At 42.4% G+C, this 16,916-nt stretch overlaps 1 protein-coding gene and 1 long non-coding RNA gene across 8 annotated transcripts in view; one reads left to right on the plus strand and one right to left on the minus strand.

Annotated features, from left to right (window-relative positions):
* The window catches only part of LOC139361931 (uncharacterized), a 28,830-nt gene extending 27,998 nt beyond the window's left edge, over positions 1-832 (plus strand). The window contains exon 4 of the long non-coding RNA XR_011619939.1: positions 567-832. This is a non-coding gene — a long non-coding RNA (uncharacterized lncRNA). The remainder of the gene's footprint in view (positions 1-566) is intronic.
* Positions 1-16,916, minus strand: part of LOC105480110 (MCF.2 cell line derived transforming sequence-like 2) — a 261,761-nt gene that overhangs the window by 139,140 nt on the left and 105,705 nt on the right. For all 7 annotated transcript variants that reach the window (XR_011619936.1, XR_011619935.1, XM_011738576.3 and 4 more), the window contains 2 exons: positions 9,677-9,793; positions 4,504-4,653 (listed from right to left, as the gene is read on the minus strand). Coding sequence is in view for 5 of the 7 variants with exons in the window: in XM_011738576.3 (XP_011736878.2) it covers positions 4,504-4,653; positions 9,677-9,793 (267 nt within the window). In the remaining 2 variants the exon portion in view is untranslated. The remainder of the gene's footprint in view (positions 1-4,503; positions 4,654-9,676; positions 9,794-16,916) is intronic.

Raw genomic sequence — 16,916 nt, forward strand, 5'->3', positions numbered from 1 at the left:
GCTCGGACTCTCCTTGATGGGTGGAAAGGCACACAGCAGAAACCACGGGTAGCTGAGTCCTGTTTGCTTGTCTCATTCATCCGGAGCTCAGCTCTCCCAGGGAAGGCTAAAGCTGCTTGTGTTTACAAGACTTGCTCTTCCTTTCTGTCCCTCAGATGAGAGAGAAATCACAGAGAAAATAAGGTTTCAAATTTAGTATGAAGCCCAAGGTGCCCACAATTTGGACAGAAAATAGCACTTACTGAAGTCGGGAGCACTCTCTGATTGTAAGAATAGATTAAGGCCCAAACTGTGGCTCAGGCTGGGGGAAAGAATTTATGTTTCTGGGGAAGAGCCTTTTGTAAAGTCATCAGTTTGCTTAAAAGTTTGATACGATTGTTCCACTGTGGATGTTTTGAGATTTTTTTCTGTGTGAACTGATTGGCTTAATATACCGAAGGGCCAAAAGAAAAGAGGTTCTACTGGAAGACTATTTTGAACAAAATAGTAACAACTCCCTAGAGAAATAGCAAGTGAGACTGAAAACCTCTCCAACTCAATAGCTCTCCTATTCTGTTTGATTGTAGAGGCGACCAGACGCGTATACCTAAGATCTCTCTTAAAGATCCAGGAGAAAGGAATTCAAGACATCAAGCCAAATCCCCGAAGCTGTGCTAGCTGTTTAGGAAAAAACCCTCTCCAGGCTGGGAGAAAACGGTAAATCACATGCTACAACTTTTATAGCTATTTAAATAGCTATAAAAGTTCACTGTACTGAAGAATGGATCTTACAATAGTTTTTCACTCTTCTAGCTGGAAAAGAAATTATTTAATGACATATAGAATCTTTGATTAAAAGGTAGGTAAAAGACCAATAAGGGTAAAATAAAATATGCATAAATAACCACAAAAACTACTAAGTTATTAATACAAGTTTAAACAGTATCTCTTTTTTTCTTTTCTTTCTTTTTTTTTTTTTTTTTGAGACGGAATTTCACTCTCATTGCCCAGGCTGGAGTGCAGTGGTGTGATCTCGGCTCACTGCAACCGCCACCTCCCAGGTCCAAGCGATTCTCCTGCCTCAGCCTCCCGAGTAGCTGGGATTACGGCATGCACCACCATGCCCGGGTAATTTTGTATTTTTAGTAGAGATGGGGTTTCTCCATGTTGGTCAGGCTGGTCTCAAACTCTTGACCTCACGTGATCCACCCACCTTGGCCTCCCAAAGTGCTGGTATTACAAGTGTGAGCCACTGTGCCTGGCCAGTACCTCTTTTTTTCTAATATAAACCATTTCTCTCTTTAAGTCACTTTTGGATAAGAAAGAGGAAAAATGTAACTCTAGTTTAATGATTTTGGTATTCATGCTTCTAAGCTACAAGATAAGGAATCAAATTTGAATTGGGACAATAATCAGTAATCACCAAAAGGCCTTAAGAAATTATCTGTATTTTTTGTTTGTTTGGTTTTTTGGTTTTTTGTTTTGTTTTGTTTTTGAGACGGAGTTTCACTCTTGTTGCCTAGGCTGGAGTGTAATGGAGTGATTTTGGCTCACCGCAACCTCTGCCTCCCAAGTTCAAGTGATCCTCCTGTCTTACCCTCCCGAGTAGCTGGGATTACAGGCGCCAGCCACCATGCCCGGCTAATTTTTGTATTTTTAGTACAGACAGGGGTTCACCATGTTAGCAAGGCTGGTCTCGAACTCCTGACCTCAGGTGATCCACCCCCCAATCGGCCTCCCAAAGTGCTGGGATTATAGGCTTGAGCCACTGTGCCCAGCCTGTGTTGTGTTTTAAAGGATGTTAATTAATATTACTTGGTAAAATAAAGATGATAATATTTTAAATCCAAATTCACTTAATATTCTTAATCGAGGTAAACACTTGGACAAATTAAATCACTTTCAGAATTTTGTCTTAAAATAATTTTAGGTCTTCACCATGATTTTAGGGTAGCATGGAATATAAATGCAAGCATTTCTTTTACTAAAAGGCCAATTAAATGGAACCTTCTAATTTCCTTTCACTTGTCTTACAGCTTGGATAGGGAGTGTTTAACCAAATTAACATAATAGAGTATAAATGTCCAATAATACTTCTAACTATGTGGCCTCCAAGGTTACTCCACCCCATAACCTGAGAGAAGTCTTAGCCTCCTTTGCTCAGAGCTGCCTGTTCTAATTCTGAGAACAGCTGGTTAGCATGCATAAGGATATCCCCTTACTCCATCCTGGAAACTGGTTCTTTCCCACCTGTTTACCTCTGCAGAACTCTTTGCCTGTGTAGAGAAATATAGAACACCCACTCATCTGCCTTCCCTGTCCCCACCCCTCTGCCTTGCCACCAGCACATACGGCAAGACCTGACTGGCTGGTTTTCACCCCCCAGTAATGTGTCCTTATCTAAAATCCAAATGTTTTAACCTTTTCTCCAGAGACCTTCCTGACTGATCACGTTGTCATCCTGGTGATTCTGCTCTTCGACCTCTCCACACCCTTCAGGGATTGAGGCAAAGAACGCACTGTGCTCATGAGCCCTAGGCACAGAGCTCAGTTTCACAGTCCTTGCTGCGCTGGGCGCCCTTCCCATGACACCCCTTTGTATCAACAGGACCACTCTGCAGACTCCTCTTGGTCAGGGATCACCTTAGGGCCTGTGCAACTGCAAACTCCTTCCTAGCACACTTCACAGAGGCACCTAGGCCCTGCTTTCTGCAACTCGCACCTCCTAAGAATCATGTGAACTTAAGCCAGTAGGTTTAGAAAAGCAAAGGCCAAGCTTCTCAGAGGCATTTTCAGGGAAAATTTTCAGGATGTCATCAGGATTTTACAATTTCAGTCCAGATTTTGGTTTGTTTTGTTTTTTTGTTTGTTTGTTTGTTTTTTGAGACAGTCTCACTCTGTCACCCAGGCTGGAGTGGCGTGCCATGACCTCGGCTCACCGAAACCTCTGCCTCCTGGGTTCAAGTGATTCTCCTGCCTCAGCCTTCCGAGTAGCTGGGATAATAGGTGCCTGCCACCAAGCCCAGCTACTTTTTGTGTTTTTAGTAGAGTTTTAGTTTCACCATGTTGTCCAGGCTGGTCTCGAATTCCTGAGCTCAGGTGATATGCCCACCTCAGCCTCCCAAAGTGCTGGGATTACAGGTGTGAGCCACTGGGCCCAGCCCAGTCCAGATATTTTGATTATTAACAGTAATCTTTGGAATATATTTTTCTCTTTCATTGTTGTTGTTGTTTTGAGATGGAGTCTCGCTCTGTCGCCCAGGACAGAGTGCAGTGGCAAGATCTCGGCTCACTGCAGCCTCCGCCTCCCAGGTTCAAGCAATTCGCTCACCTCAGCCTCCTGAGTAGCTGGGATTACAGGCGCCCGCCATCAAGCCTGGCTAATTTTTATGTTTTTAGTAGAGACGGGGTTTCACCATGTTGGCCAGGCTGGTCTTGAACTCCTGACCTCAGGTGATCCACCCACCTTGGCCTCCCAAAGTGCTGAGATTACAGATGTGAGCCACCACTCCCGGTCATCTCTTTTTGAATAACAATCTCCTTAAAGACTGAATTTAACAGTGTTCCCTGGCACATGGAAACATTAATTTGCCTCGATTACTAGACTCTGAGACTCTCCTAAGTAGACTATGTGTTCGATGAGGTTGCCTTTTTGGTTCTCCTGGCAAGTAGTGGTGGGTGCTCAATAAATGTTGAATAAATGAACAAATCAACCATCTAGCAAAGTGTTTTTGCAAATTTTTGGTCACAGATACAACAGTTCAACTCTTCCCAAGTTCCATGAGGCCAAGACACATACACTGACCGTCCAATCCTCATTTTGCTGCCCTATTGAAAACTGGGCTTCTCTGAAATAATGGGATTGGTCTGTGCTCCTCAAGGTAGAAAGGTGCCAACACTCATCCAGGGAGAAGCCCCAGGAAGATTTCCCTGTACTGCATGACTAAAAGAACCTGCCAAGCTCCCTTTCCTCAGCAGGTTCTGACGTGCTTTTATGAATCATTTAATAGGTGCCTCTCCTTCAACCCAGGTCAGGGCACCTTCCATAGTCCTTTTTCTCAAATTCATCCCCAAATAAAAAGACACACTTCTGAGAAAGTGAAGCAGTAAGTCAGCTTATTAGTCTGCCCCAAAACTTTACAACCACTGCTGGAAAGCTTGTATTTCAAAAGCCAGCCCCTACCCCCTGCAATTTTAGCATGTTCTGTCTTGCTCTGTCCTGAGCAGGATCACAGGAGTGCAACCCTTGAAAGGGTGCTCACATGCCTCAGCTCACCCAGACAAAGCTGGAAAAGCCCTTCTCTGTGCTGCTTCCCACCATCCTTCACTCACCACTCAGTCTCAAGATACTTCTTTCATTACAAACTGCCTGTCTGGAAGGTTTAAGATGATCAGTGGTTTCCAAGTCACTAAAGAAGAAGGAAAATGAGAGCTTAACTGTTAATTTTGCTCCCAGCTCTCTCCAAGAGGCAGGTATACCTGCTGGCACAGATGCTAGCCTCTGAGAGGCCACTGACCGCTCACCTGCAGCTTGTCCCGCTGCCTTGTGTGGGACATGAGAAGGTCTTCGGTGGATAGCATGCTTCTGGGCAGCTCTGTTGTGGCCAGGCAGGCCCCAAATGTCTGCAGCATCTGGGCAGTGGTCTTCAAGGTCAAGGCAAAGTTTTCGATGGCCTGGAAGGTCAGATAATGGTAACAATGTGGAGAGCTTAACATTCACCAACATGCTCTCTTGATGGAAAGACAACAGATTTAGTTGACAAAATGAGTGAATTACCTGACTTTGGAAATGGTATAGAGGACCTGATCCTGATAGGGAGATTAAAAAGAGGCTGGTTTTAGTCTCAGTGCTGCTACTAGTTGACCAAATGACTTTGGATAAGTCACCTCTTTACATTGAATGTCAGTTTATTTATCTATAAAATAAAGTGATTGAGCCACATGATCTTTAAGATTCCTTTGAGTTCTAACTTTCTGAGTCTCTCGTTCAAAGAGGTGACACCCATAAAATGCACTGTCACACACAAAAGAATCTATATACCTCACTTATAAAACAATATGTACTGTACATGTGTGGTTATATTATTCCTAGTTATATATACAGGCAAATCTCAGAGATATTGTGGGTTTGGTTCTAGGCTACTGCAATGAAGCCAATGTTACAATAAAGTGAGTCACAAAAATTCTTTTGTGTCCCAGTGCAAAGGGAAATTATGTTTACAGTATACTGTAGTCTATTAAGTGTGCAATAGCATTATGTCAGAAATTCTACATACCTGAATTTAAAAATACTTTATTGTTAAAAAATTGCTAACAATCTTCTGGGCCTTCATCAAATCACAATCTTTTTGCCACTGGAGGGTCTTGCCTCAATATGGAGGGCTGCTGACTGATCAGGGTGATGGTTGCTGAAGGCTGGAATGGCAGTGGCAATTTCTTAAAATAAGACAACAATGAAGTTGTCACATGAATTGACTTCCTTTCATGATTTCTCTGTAGCATGCAATACTGTTTGATAGCAGTTCACCCACGATAGAACTTCTTTCAAAATTGGAGTTAATCCTCTCAAACTCTGCCACTGCTTTGTAGACTAAGTCTATGGAATATTCTAAATCCTTTGTTGTCATTTCAACAGTGTTCACATCATCATCCCCAGAAAGATGAAGAAATCACTGTTTTTGCTCATCCGTAAAAAACAGCACCTCATTCATTCAAGCTTTATCATGAGGTTGCAGTAATGCAGTCACATCTTCAGGCTCCACTTCTAATTCTAGTTCTCTTGCTGTTTCCACCACACCTGCAGTTACTTCCCCCACTAAATTCTGGAACCCCTCAAAGTCATCCATGAGGGTGGGAATCAGCTTTTCTCAAACTCCTGTTAATATTGATAGTTTGACTTCCTCCCATGAATCACTAATGTTCTTAAAGGCATCCAGAATGATGAATCCTTTCCAGAAGGTTTGCAATTTGCTGTACTCACACTAATCAGAGGAATCACTATACATGGCAGGTATAGCTTCACAAAATGTATTTCTTAAATAGTAAAACTGAAAGTTGAAATTGCTCTTTGATCCATAAGCTGCAGAATCGATGTTGTGTTAGCAGGCATGAAAACAACATTCAACTCCTTGTACATCTCCATCAGAGCTCTCAGGTGACCAGGTGCATCGCCAAAAAGCAGTAATATTTTGAAAGGATCTTTTTGTCTAAGCAGTAGGTCTCAAAAGGTGGCTTAAAATATGCAGTTAACCATGCTGTAAACAGAAGTGCTGCCATCCAGGCTCTGTTGTTCTAGTTCTAGGGCACAGGCAGAGTAGATTTAGCATCATTCTTAAGGGCCCTAGGATTTTTGGAGTGGTAAATGAGCATTGGCTTCCATTTAAGGTCACCAGCTGCATTAGCCCCTAACAAGAGAGTCAGCCTGTCCTTTTAAGCTTTGAAGCCAGGCATTCACTTCTCTTCTTTAGTTATGGAAGTCTTAGATGGCATCTTCTTCCAATAGAAAGCTGTTTCATTTACATTGAAAATCTGTTGTTGAGTGTAGCCATTTTTTCTTGTTTTTGTTTTTGTTTTGTTTTGTTTTTTGAGATGGAGTTTTGCTCTTGTTGCTCAGGCTAGAGTGCAATGGCGTGATCTCAGCTCACTGCAACCTCTGCCTGCTGGGTTCAAGCGATTCTCCTGCCTCAGCCTCCTGAGTAGCTGGGATTACAGGCAACCGCCACCACGCCCAGCTAATTTTTCATACATTTAGTAGAGACAGGGTTTCACCATGTTGTCCAGGCTGGTCTTGAATTCCTGAGCTCAGGTGATCTGCCTGCCTCAGCCTCCCAAAGTGCTGGGATTACAGGCGTGAGCCACCGCGCCCAGCCGAGTGTAGCCACTTTCATCAATGATCTTAGCTAGATCTTCTGGATAACTTGCTGCAGCTTCTCTATCAGCACCTTGCACTTGTATGTTACAGAGAAGAATTCCTCCCTCAAACCTCACAAACCAACCCCTGCTAGCTTCAGGCTTTTCTTCTGCAGCTTCTTCACCTCTCTCAACCTTAATAGAATTGAAGAGAGTTAGGGCCTTGCTCCGGATTAGGTTTTGGCTTAAAGAAATGTTGTGGGTGGTTTGATACTCTATCCAGGCCCAGACCACTAAAACTTTCTCTGTATCAGCAAAGAAGGCTATTTGCTTTCTTATCGTTCATGTATTCGCTGGAGTAGCATTTTTAGTTTCCTTCAAGAACTTTATCTTTGCATTCACAACTAGGCGAACTGGCTAGGCTAAGAGGCCTAGCTTTCTGCCCATCTCAACTTTTGACATGCCTTCCTCATTAAGGTTAATCATTACAAGCTTTTGATTGAAAGTGAGACACACCATTCTTCCTTTCACTTGAATACTTAGAGGTCATTGTAAGGTAATTAATTGGCCTAATTGCAATATTGTTCTGTCTTAGAGAGTGGGGAGGCCCAGGAGAGGGAGAAAGACAGCTGAGGACCAGTTGGTGGAGCAGTCAGAACACACACAACATATATCCATTAAGTTCACTGTCTTATATGAATGCAGTTTTCGGCACCCCAAAACAATTACAATAGTAACACCAAAGATTGCTGACCACAAGTCACTGTTACAAATATAACAATTGGCCGGGCATGGTGGCTCACGCCTGTAATCCCAGAACTTTGGGAGGCTGAGGTGGGCAGATCACTTGAGGTCAGGAGTTCGAGACCAGCCTGGCCAACATGGTGAAACCTTGTCTCTACTTAAAATACAAAAATTAGCTGGGCATGGTAGCACATGCCTGTAATCCCAGTTACTCAGGAGGCTGAAGCAGGAGAATTGCTTGAACCCAGGAGTCTGAGGTTGCAGTGAGCTGAGATCGCACCATTGTACTCCAGTCTGGGTGACAGAGCAAGACTCTGTCTCAAAAAAAGAAAAAGAAAAAGAAACAAATATAACAATAATAGTAAACTTTGAAATATTGCAAGAATTGCCAAAATTTGTCAGAGAGGCAGGAAGTGAGCACATACTGTTGGAAAAATGGTGCTGATAGAGTTGTTCAACACAAAGTTGCCACGAAACTTCAATTTTAAAAAACTGCAAATCTGCGAAGCCCATTAATGTGAAGCATAATAAAATGAGACATGACTGTATATGTGTGTATATAAAATATATACACAGAACATGTAAAAGGCACGTAAAGAATATCTCTGGTCTTTCAATACTAGTTGTATTTTTTAAAGTTCACTAAAAAATGTTTAGCACATGCACAACCACAAACCATGGCTACATACTAGGCCAGGGATGGCCTATAACAAAAACAAATGGGTAATTTATAAGCAACAGAAATTGATTTCTCACAGTTATAGTTCTGGAAGTTGGGAAGTTCAAGATCAAGGCCCCAACAGATTTGGTGTCTGGTAGAGGTCTGTTTCTCATAAAAGACGGCTTCTGTGCCCTCACAGGGCAGAGGGGGCATGACAACTCCCTTTAATCTCTTTGCAAGGGCACTAACTCCATTTATGATGCCACAGCCTTCATGACTTAATACGTCCCAAAAGGCCCCTCCTCTTAATGCTATCACATTGGGTTCCGACATGTGAATTTTTAGGGGACACCAACATTCAAGCCATGACAATGAATTTTGATCTCACGTTTATCTCAATATTACTGAAACTCCTAACTTAGCATAACAATCACCAATATCAGTAGGTAGGGAAAAGTAAAATACTATATAGCAGGTGCTTTCACAGATAATACATCACTTATTCCCCACATCAAACTATCAGGAGGCTTTTGTTAGTCTGGGGTTTCTCAGCATTGGCTCTTCACACTTTGGGCCAGATGATGCTTTGTTGTGGGAGGCTGTCTTGAGCATTGTAAGGTGTTCAGCACAGTCCCTGACGACCCACTAGATACCAGTTAACTTTCCCCACTAAGTTATGACTACAAAAAGTCGAAAGATATTGACAAATGTAGGGGGCAGGCAAAATTATCCCCTGTAGAGCAATACTGTGTTAGTCCCATTTTAACAGAGGAAGAAAAAAGCTCAGAAATGCTTAGAAACTCACCTGACATAGACTATGTGTTATCGTGACAATTTTTTAAAACTGGTTTCATCTTTGACTTTGACTTTAGATCCGGGGTACATGTGCAGGTTTGTTACATGGGTATACTGCATGATGCCGAGGTTTGGGGTACAGTTGATCCTGTTACCCAGATAGTGAGCATCATACCCAGTAGTTCTACAATCCTTGTCCCCCTCCCACCTCTCACCTACAGTAGTCACTGAGGGGTGATAATATTTAAATGTAGCTTCTTCTGACTTCATGGGTGTCAATATGTCCGTACCTTAGAATCATCTGGGGAGTTCTGTGGCAGGCTAAGACCCATCCCAGATGAAGTAAATTAGTTTCTCTGAGGTATAACAGGCTATTGGTGTTTCTGGAAACTTCCCAGGTACATTCGAAGGTAAGTGTCCCAAAACCCCCACACCAAGAGATGCAATAGGGTAACGCGGTCAACAGGAGAAACCCCAGCCTTTGCCCTTCCACGCTCCTTCTTCCCCAGCCTGTGCCTGAGAAATCCCAACCACCCCAAGGTCAGGCAGTCACAGGGTGACCTCCCAGCAGTCGATGTTTAACTCTGCCACTCCATCCTCCGGAAAACAAGGAGAGATAGTGAAAAGCACGTGTAAGCTGGTACTCACAGTGCGGTGATTTACCCACTGTCCGTGGCGATATTCCAAAGTCCCCCCTAATTCCCGGGTCAGTTGGCTTTTGTCGATGTAGCCATGAAGGTCAGAGACAGAGTTTACCATGATAATCTGTAAGGTAAAAGGATAATTAAACATATTCCTCATTGATCACTAAATAAGAGTTCATTAGGTTCTATTCTTATAATTATGTCTTATATTCTATTACTATTTAAATGATACTTCAACCTTGCCTTATCAGGCATTTATATTTAAAAATGGTTACAGCCAAGCACAGTGGCTCATGCCTGTAATCTCAGCACTTTGCAAGGCGGAGGTGGGAGAATCATTTGAGGCCTGGAGTTTGAGACCAGCCAGAGCAACATAGCAAGACCCCATCACCAGAAAAATTAATAAAAAAAAAATTAGCCAGGCATGGTGGCATGCACCTGTGGCCCCAGCTACTCAGGTGGCTAAGTCAGGAGGATTGCTTGGGCCTGGGAGGTTAAGGTTGCAGTGAGCTGTGATCGCACCATGGCACTCCAGCCTGGGTGACAGAACAAGACCCTATCTCAAAAAAAAAACTATATCCAGCAGGGAAATATTTTAAAGTCTCTTCCATTTTTCCCTTTTGAATGAGAAATACTAAAGTGTGGTATAGCCTGTGATGAAATGTTGACTTGGCTCAGGAAGCGCAGTTCCAGGCTACCTAGAAGTCAGGCCTCACTTTATGTGAATTTTCAGTCAAAAGTTCCCAAGCTAAGGTACTTTCAGCCCCCAAAATCAAGTGTTGTGCTATGGCCTGAAAGTCTACCATGAGAAGCCCAATCAAAGGTGGTTGGGTAAATGTCAAAATATAATTAGAATACAGGGAAACACACAGAGTATGCATCAAAAAGACTCACTACACTAATGCACCCCGATGAAGAATATTGATGTGCCCCTACTTTAGCTTGCACAGGGGGGATCTGGAGGTAACAGGGTGTTGGGGTTTATAAACCAGCAGTTCTGCTTATGAGCAAATACCCACACATGCAGAGAAAGCTGACGCATCCCAAATTGCCCCTTTCTATTCCTTGGTAGTAGTTCTGGCCTGGGTGTGGTTCTGGCTCACTCAGTGACTGTATCACACCCTCTACTCACTCCTGAGCGGGACAAGCACTCCTCCTCATTCCTATCTCTGAAACACATCTTTGAAACCTTTAATTGTGACATTATATTTTTTCACTCCCTGTTGATTATTTTGAAAATTAACTCTCGGTCGGAGGACATAAGAATATGGACTTTCTTCTATTATTATAAAGTATTAGTCAAGGAATGAATTCAGTTTGGAATGAGAATATAAATTACAGCCCAGCCAGGTGCAGTGGTTTGCACTTGTAATCCCAGCTACTCAGGAGGCTGAGGCAGGAGGACTCCTTGGGCCCAGGAATTTGAGGCTCCAATGAGCTGTGATCGCATCACTGCACTCCAGACTGGGTGATAAAGCGAGACCCCATCTCTTAAAAAAAAAAAAAAATCGTGGCCCAAAGATTCCAGGTCAACATTATGCAATAAAACTGATTTATTCTTTTAACAGATATGTATTGAACTACTAAAAAAAGTGTCAGGTACTGAGGGATAATACTGTAAACAAGACAGACCCTGGTCTGGAGAGACTCAGGCTTCGTGGGATTTGATTACTACCTATCACCACCTTAACCTTGTCAGGCCCCATGTCTTGCTCCTCCACTTCTGAAAACAGTTCGGGGATTTTAAAATTTATCTTTATAATATGAGAATGGATAAAAACCTGAATCTATCTGTGCCTTTCCCGCCTAAAAATTTTAAACCACTTATGGGAGTTTTTAAAAGGTTTTTATTCTTTCTAAAATTAGAAATTTTAGGACAGGTCGTTAGAAATTATCAAGCTAAAAATGTACTTTGCTTCTTGGAATATGAGTTACTATGATAATAATCGACATTTTAAAAAATACCCAATGTGCAACATTGTATTAGGCAAAAGTAACCTTGCACAGGGTCGGGAGTTTCAGAAACCTATCCTGCTAGGCTGCATATTTTCTGTACCATTAGGGAGGTGTGATATCCCACACTTGCCAAAACTGTGCTTTCTCATCTTAAGTTTTAGATGACCAAGAGGAATTTTAAGTTGAAAGCGAAAAGTGAAAATTAAAAACAAAGGATTATATTAGAAGAATCAATACTGTTAAGTATTGATCTGTAGAGTCAAAGCAATTCCATAATCAAAATCCCAGCCGACATTTTATAGAAATTAACAAACTGATTCTAAAATTCATATAGAAATGGGAGGCCGAGACGGGCGCATCAAGAGGTCAGGAGACGGAGACCACCCTGGCTAACCCGGTGAAACCCTGTCTCTACTAAAAAATACAAAAAAACTAGCCGGGCGAGGTTGCGGGCGCCTGTAGTCCCAGGTACACCGGAGGCTGAGGCAGGAGAATGGCATGAACCCGGGAGGCAGAGCTTGCAGTGAGCCGAGATCCGGCCACTGCACTCCAGCCTGGGCGACAGAGCGAGACTCTGTCTCAAAAAAAAAGAAAAAGAAAAAGAAAAAGAAATGCAAAAGACACAGAATAGGTAAAACAATTTTGTAAAAGAGGAAAAAAGTTCGATGATTCACGTGTTTTGTCAATTTCAAAACTTATAAAATTACAGTAAAGAAGAGTGTGGTAATGGCCAAGGATGAACAAATAGATCAATGGAAAAAAAAAATAGAAAGTCCTGATAGACCCACACAAATAGGATCAATTGATTTTTTTAACTTTTTATCCTGTGAGGAGGCTGGGCACAGTGACTCACGCCTGTAATCCCAGCACTTTTGAGAGGCGGAGGCGGGCGGATCACCTGTGGTCAAGAGTTTGAGACTAGCCTGGCCAACATGGCAAAACCCCGTCTCTACTGAAAATACAAAAATTAGCCGGGCGTGGTGGCGGGCGCCTTTAATGCCAGCTGCTTGGGAGGCTGAGGCAGAAGAATCGCTTGAATTCGGGAAGCGGAGGTTGCAGTGAGCCAAGATTACACCATTGTACTCCAGCCTAGGCAATGAGAGTGAAACTCTGTCTCAAAAAACAAACAAACAAAACAAACCACAAACCTTTTTATCCTGCGAAATAATTATAGATTCACAGGAAGTTGCAAAGATAATTATAGATTAATAGGAAGTTACGAAGGCAGTACAGAGAGGTCCTAGGCACCTTCCACCCTCAATGGTTACATCTTACATAATTACAGTACAATACCAAGACCAGGAATTTGATATGCTTATAATGTGTGTGTAGCTCTGTCATTTTCCCACATACGTTGTTTCCTGTACCCACCAGGACAAGCAAGATGCAAAACTGTCCATCGCCACAAAGACCTCCCTTGTGCCTCACCTTTCGGTCAACTCCCACCCCCAACATCCCTCCGTGAACTCCGGCAAACACTAATCTGATTTTTTCACAAAGGTGCAAAGGTAATTCAATGGAGAAATAATTCTATTTAGACAAATGGTGCTGAAACAATCGGACATTCATATGTAAAAATAAGAACCTTCATCCATACCTATGAAAGTAGCCAGAATCAAAACAGAGTCACTAGTATTAAAAAATAAATAAATAGGCCGGGCACAGTAGCTCATGCCTGTAATCCCAGCATTTTGGGAGGCCGAGGCGGGCAGATCACGAGGTCAGGAGTTCCAGATCAGCCTGACCAACATGGTGAAACCCTGTCTCTACTAAAAATACAAAAATTAGCAGGGCGTGGTGGCACATGCCTGTAATCCCATCTACTCGGGAGGCTGAAGCAGGAGAATCGCTTGAACCCAGGAGGCGGAGGTTGCAGTGAGCCAAGACCACACCATTGCGCTCCAACCTGGGTGACAAGAGTCTAAAAAATAAATAAATAATAAACCTAACAAATAGGCCAGGGAAGACTGCAAAGAAAGGGTTCTCACACTTGTATGCCTGATAACAAAACTATCACAAAAGACTTCAAAAACCACAGCCTTGCACACAGGCCATTGCAACATTTAACTGCCTGTCCAATTTCCGATTGGCATCTCTCTTGTTATTGATCTTTGTAGCCAGAAATAATGATCTCAAAACAATTATGTAATGCTCCTCAAGTTCCCTTTAAAAACCTTTGTCTCACTCTACCTTCCTGAATAAGCACATAGTTTACTATGACACACACATTCCCATTTCAATGCCCTATTCCTGAATAAATATTGTTTTCTTTTAGACAGCCTCTCCCTGTCTGTTATTTAGGCTGACATATCTCACATCTTATATGAAAATTAACTCAAAATGGATCATAGATGTAAACAGGAAACATTAAACTTGGAAGAAAATGTAGAAGAAAACTGTGGTATAATAAGAAATTTATTTAGACTTTATCCCTGGTTCCTGGTACAGAGTTCCTAAAATCCTTATAATGTCTTAAGTGATAGGAGTATCTTTTGTTGTTTATAAGGGGCCCGTTTGGTCACACCTGAGTTTACACTAATGAGGTGACTCAGGCTGGGAACCCTAGATAACTGCTGGGCAGAGCTGGTTTCCAGAAAAAAACAAGTGATTATAGTTTGGAATTTTCAGCCCCACTCACTGACCTCTAGGAAGGAGAGGATTAAGCTCTATAAAAACTCTAGAACAAGGAGATTTGAGGAGCTCCCATGTTGGTGAATACACCAAGGTATTGGAAGGGTGGTGTGCTGGAGAGAGCTGGCAAGCTCTGTGCACCCCACACACCTTGCCATATGCATCTCATTCATCTGGCTGTTCCTGAGTTGTATCCTTTATAATAAACCAGTAAACATAAGTCAAGTGTTTCCCTAAGTTCTGTGAGTCATTCTAGCAAATTATAGAACCCCAGGAAGAGGCTGTCGGAACCCCCCCAATCCATAGCTGGTAGGTCAGAAGTATAGGATGCCCAGACTTAAAATTAGCATTAGCATCTGAAGTGGGGACAGTCTTGAGGGAATGAGCCCTTAACTTGTGGGATCTGATGATAACTTCAGTGTCTGAATTGAGTTGTAGAACACCTGATTGGTGTCTAGACAGTTGGAGAACTGCTTGGTGTGGGGAAAAAAAAAAAAAACAACAAAACCCACACATTAGGTGTCAGAAGTGTTGTCTGAGTAGAGAAAGTGTTTTCTCAGAGAAATTTTAGGAGAAATCTTTGGGTTAGGCAAAGAGTTCTGTGATATCACACCAAAAGCATAACCCATAAAAGAAAAGCTGATAAGCTGGACTTCAACCAAATTAAACATTTGCTCTGCAAAAGACACTGTTTAGAGAACGAAAATCCAACCTAAAAACTCAGAGAAAATATTTGCAAGTCATATATCTGACAGTGACTTATATCCAGAACATATAAAGAACTCTCAAAACCCAACAATGAGAAAAAAAAAAACCCAATTAAAAAAGGGCAAAGGATTTGGACAGAAGCATCACCAAAGAACATATACAGATGGAAAATAAACACATGAAAAGAGACTCAATATCATGAATCATTAGGAAATAGCAAATTAAAACCACAGTGAGATACCACAACATGCCTACTAAATGACTAATTAGAAAAAAATACCCTTGTTTTTGAAAAGGTGGTAAGAGTATGAAGTAGCTGGAATTCACATACATTGCTGGTAGGAATGCAAAATGATAGAGCCACTTCGCCAAAACGGTTTGGCAGTTTCTTTTAAAGTTAAACATAAACCTACTCTGTGACCCAGCAAAAACATGTATGTGAATGTTTATAGCAGCTTTATTCTTTTTTTTTTTTTTTTTTTTTTTGAGATGGCGTCTTGCTCTGTCACCCAGGCTAGAGTGCAGTGGGCATGATCTCAGCTCACTGCAACCTCCACCTCAGCAATTCTCCTGCCTCAGCCTCCAAAGTAGCCAGGACTACATCCACCCCTCACCATGCTCAGCTAATTTTTGTATTTTTAGTAGAGATGGGGTTTCACCAATTTGGCCAGGCTGGTCTCAAACTCCTGACTCAAGTGATCCACCCACCTCAGCCTCTCAAAGTTTTGGGATTACAGGTGTGAGCCACCATGTTTGGCTGCAGCTTTATTCTTAATCCCTAAAAACTAGAAACAACTCAACTGTTTTTTCCTGGTGAATGGTGAATGGATAAACTGGCACCTCTACAATGTGAGATAATATTCAGCAATGAAAGGAACGAACTATAGACATACCAAGCAACATGGATGAACCCCAGCTGTTTTACGCTACGTGAAAGAAGTTAGACTCCAAGGCTACTCAGTATACACAGTCATATGTCACTTAATGATAGAGATCAATTCTGAGAAAATCGCCATTAGGCAATTTCGTTGCTGCTCAGTCGTAAAGTGCACTTCCACAAACCCAGATGGTACAGCCTGCTACACGCCTGGGCTAACTGCTTGTACAGCATGTTACTGCACTGAATACTGTAGGCAAGTATAACACAATGGGAAGTATTTCTGCATCTAAACATATCTAAACATAGAAAAGGGGCCAGGGGCGGTGGCTCATGTGTGTAATCCCAACACTTTGGGAGGCTGATACAGGAGGATCGTTTGAGCCCAGGAGTTTAAGGCCAGTGTGGGCAATACAGGGAAACCCCTGCCTCTACAAAAAATAAATTAAAAAAAAAAATCAGCTGGGCATGGTGGTGTGCACCTGTAGTCCCAGCTACTCAAGAGGCTGAGGTGGGAGGATAGCTTCAGCCCCAGAGTTTGAGGTTACAGTGAGTCATGATCACGCCACTGCACTCCTGCCCAGGTGACAGAGCAAGACCCTGTCCCAAAAAAAAAAAAAAAAAAAAAAGGGAGGCCGAGGTGGGTGGATCACTAGGTCAGGAGATTGAGACCATCCTGGCTAACATGGTGAAACCCCGTTTCTACTAAAAATACAAAAAGAAATTAGCCGGGCGTGGTGGCGGGCGCCTGTAGTCCCAGCTACTCGGGAGGCTGAGGCAGGAGAATGGCGTGAATCCGGAGGCGGAGCTTGCAGTGAGCTGAGATGAGGCCACTGCACTCCAGCCTGGGCGACACAGTGAGACTGCCTCAAAAAAAAAAAAAAAAAAAAAAAATTTTTAAAAGTACAGTAAAAATACAGTTTTATAATTTTATGGGACCATCGTTGTATATGTGGTCCATTGTTGACCAAAACGTTGTTATGCAGCACATGGCTGGAATTGCATTTGTATCACTCTCTGCAAAAAGTAAAACTATAAGGATGGAGAGCCAATCAGTGGCTGCCAGGGATTA

The sequence above is a fragment of the Macaca nemestrina genome, chromosome 2 (assembly GCF_043159975.1).
Source record: "Macaca nemestrina isolate mMacNem1 chromosome 2, mMacNem.hap1, whole genome shotgun sequence".
In the NCBI taxonomy this organism is placed as follows: Eukaryota; Metazoa; Chordata; class Mammalia; order Primates; family Cercopithecidae; genus Macaca; species Macaca nemestrina.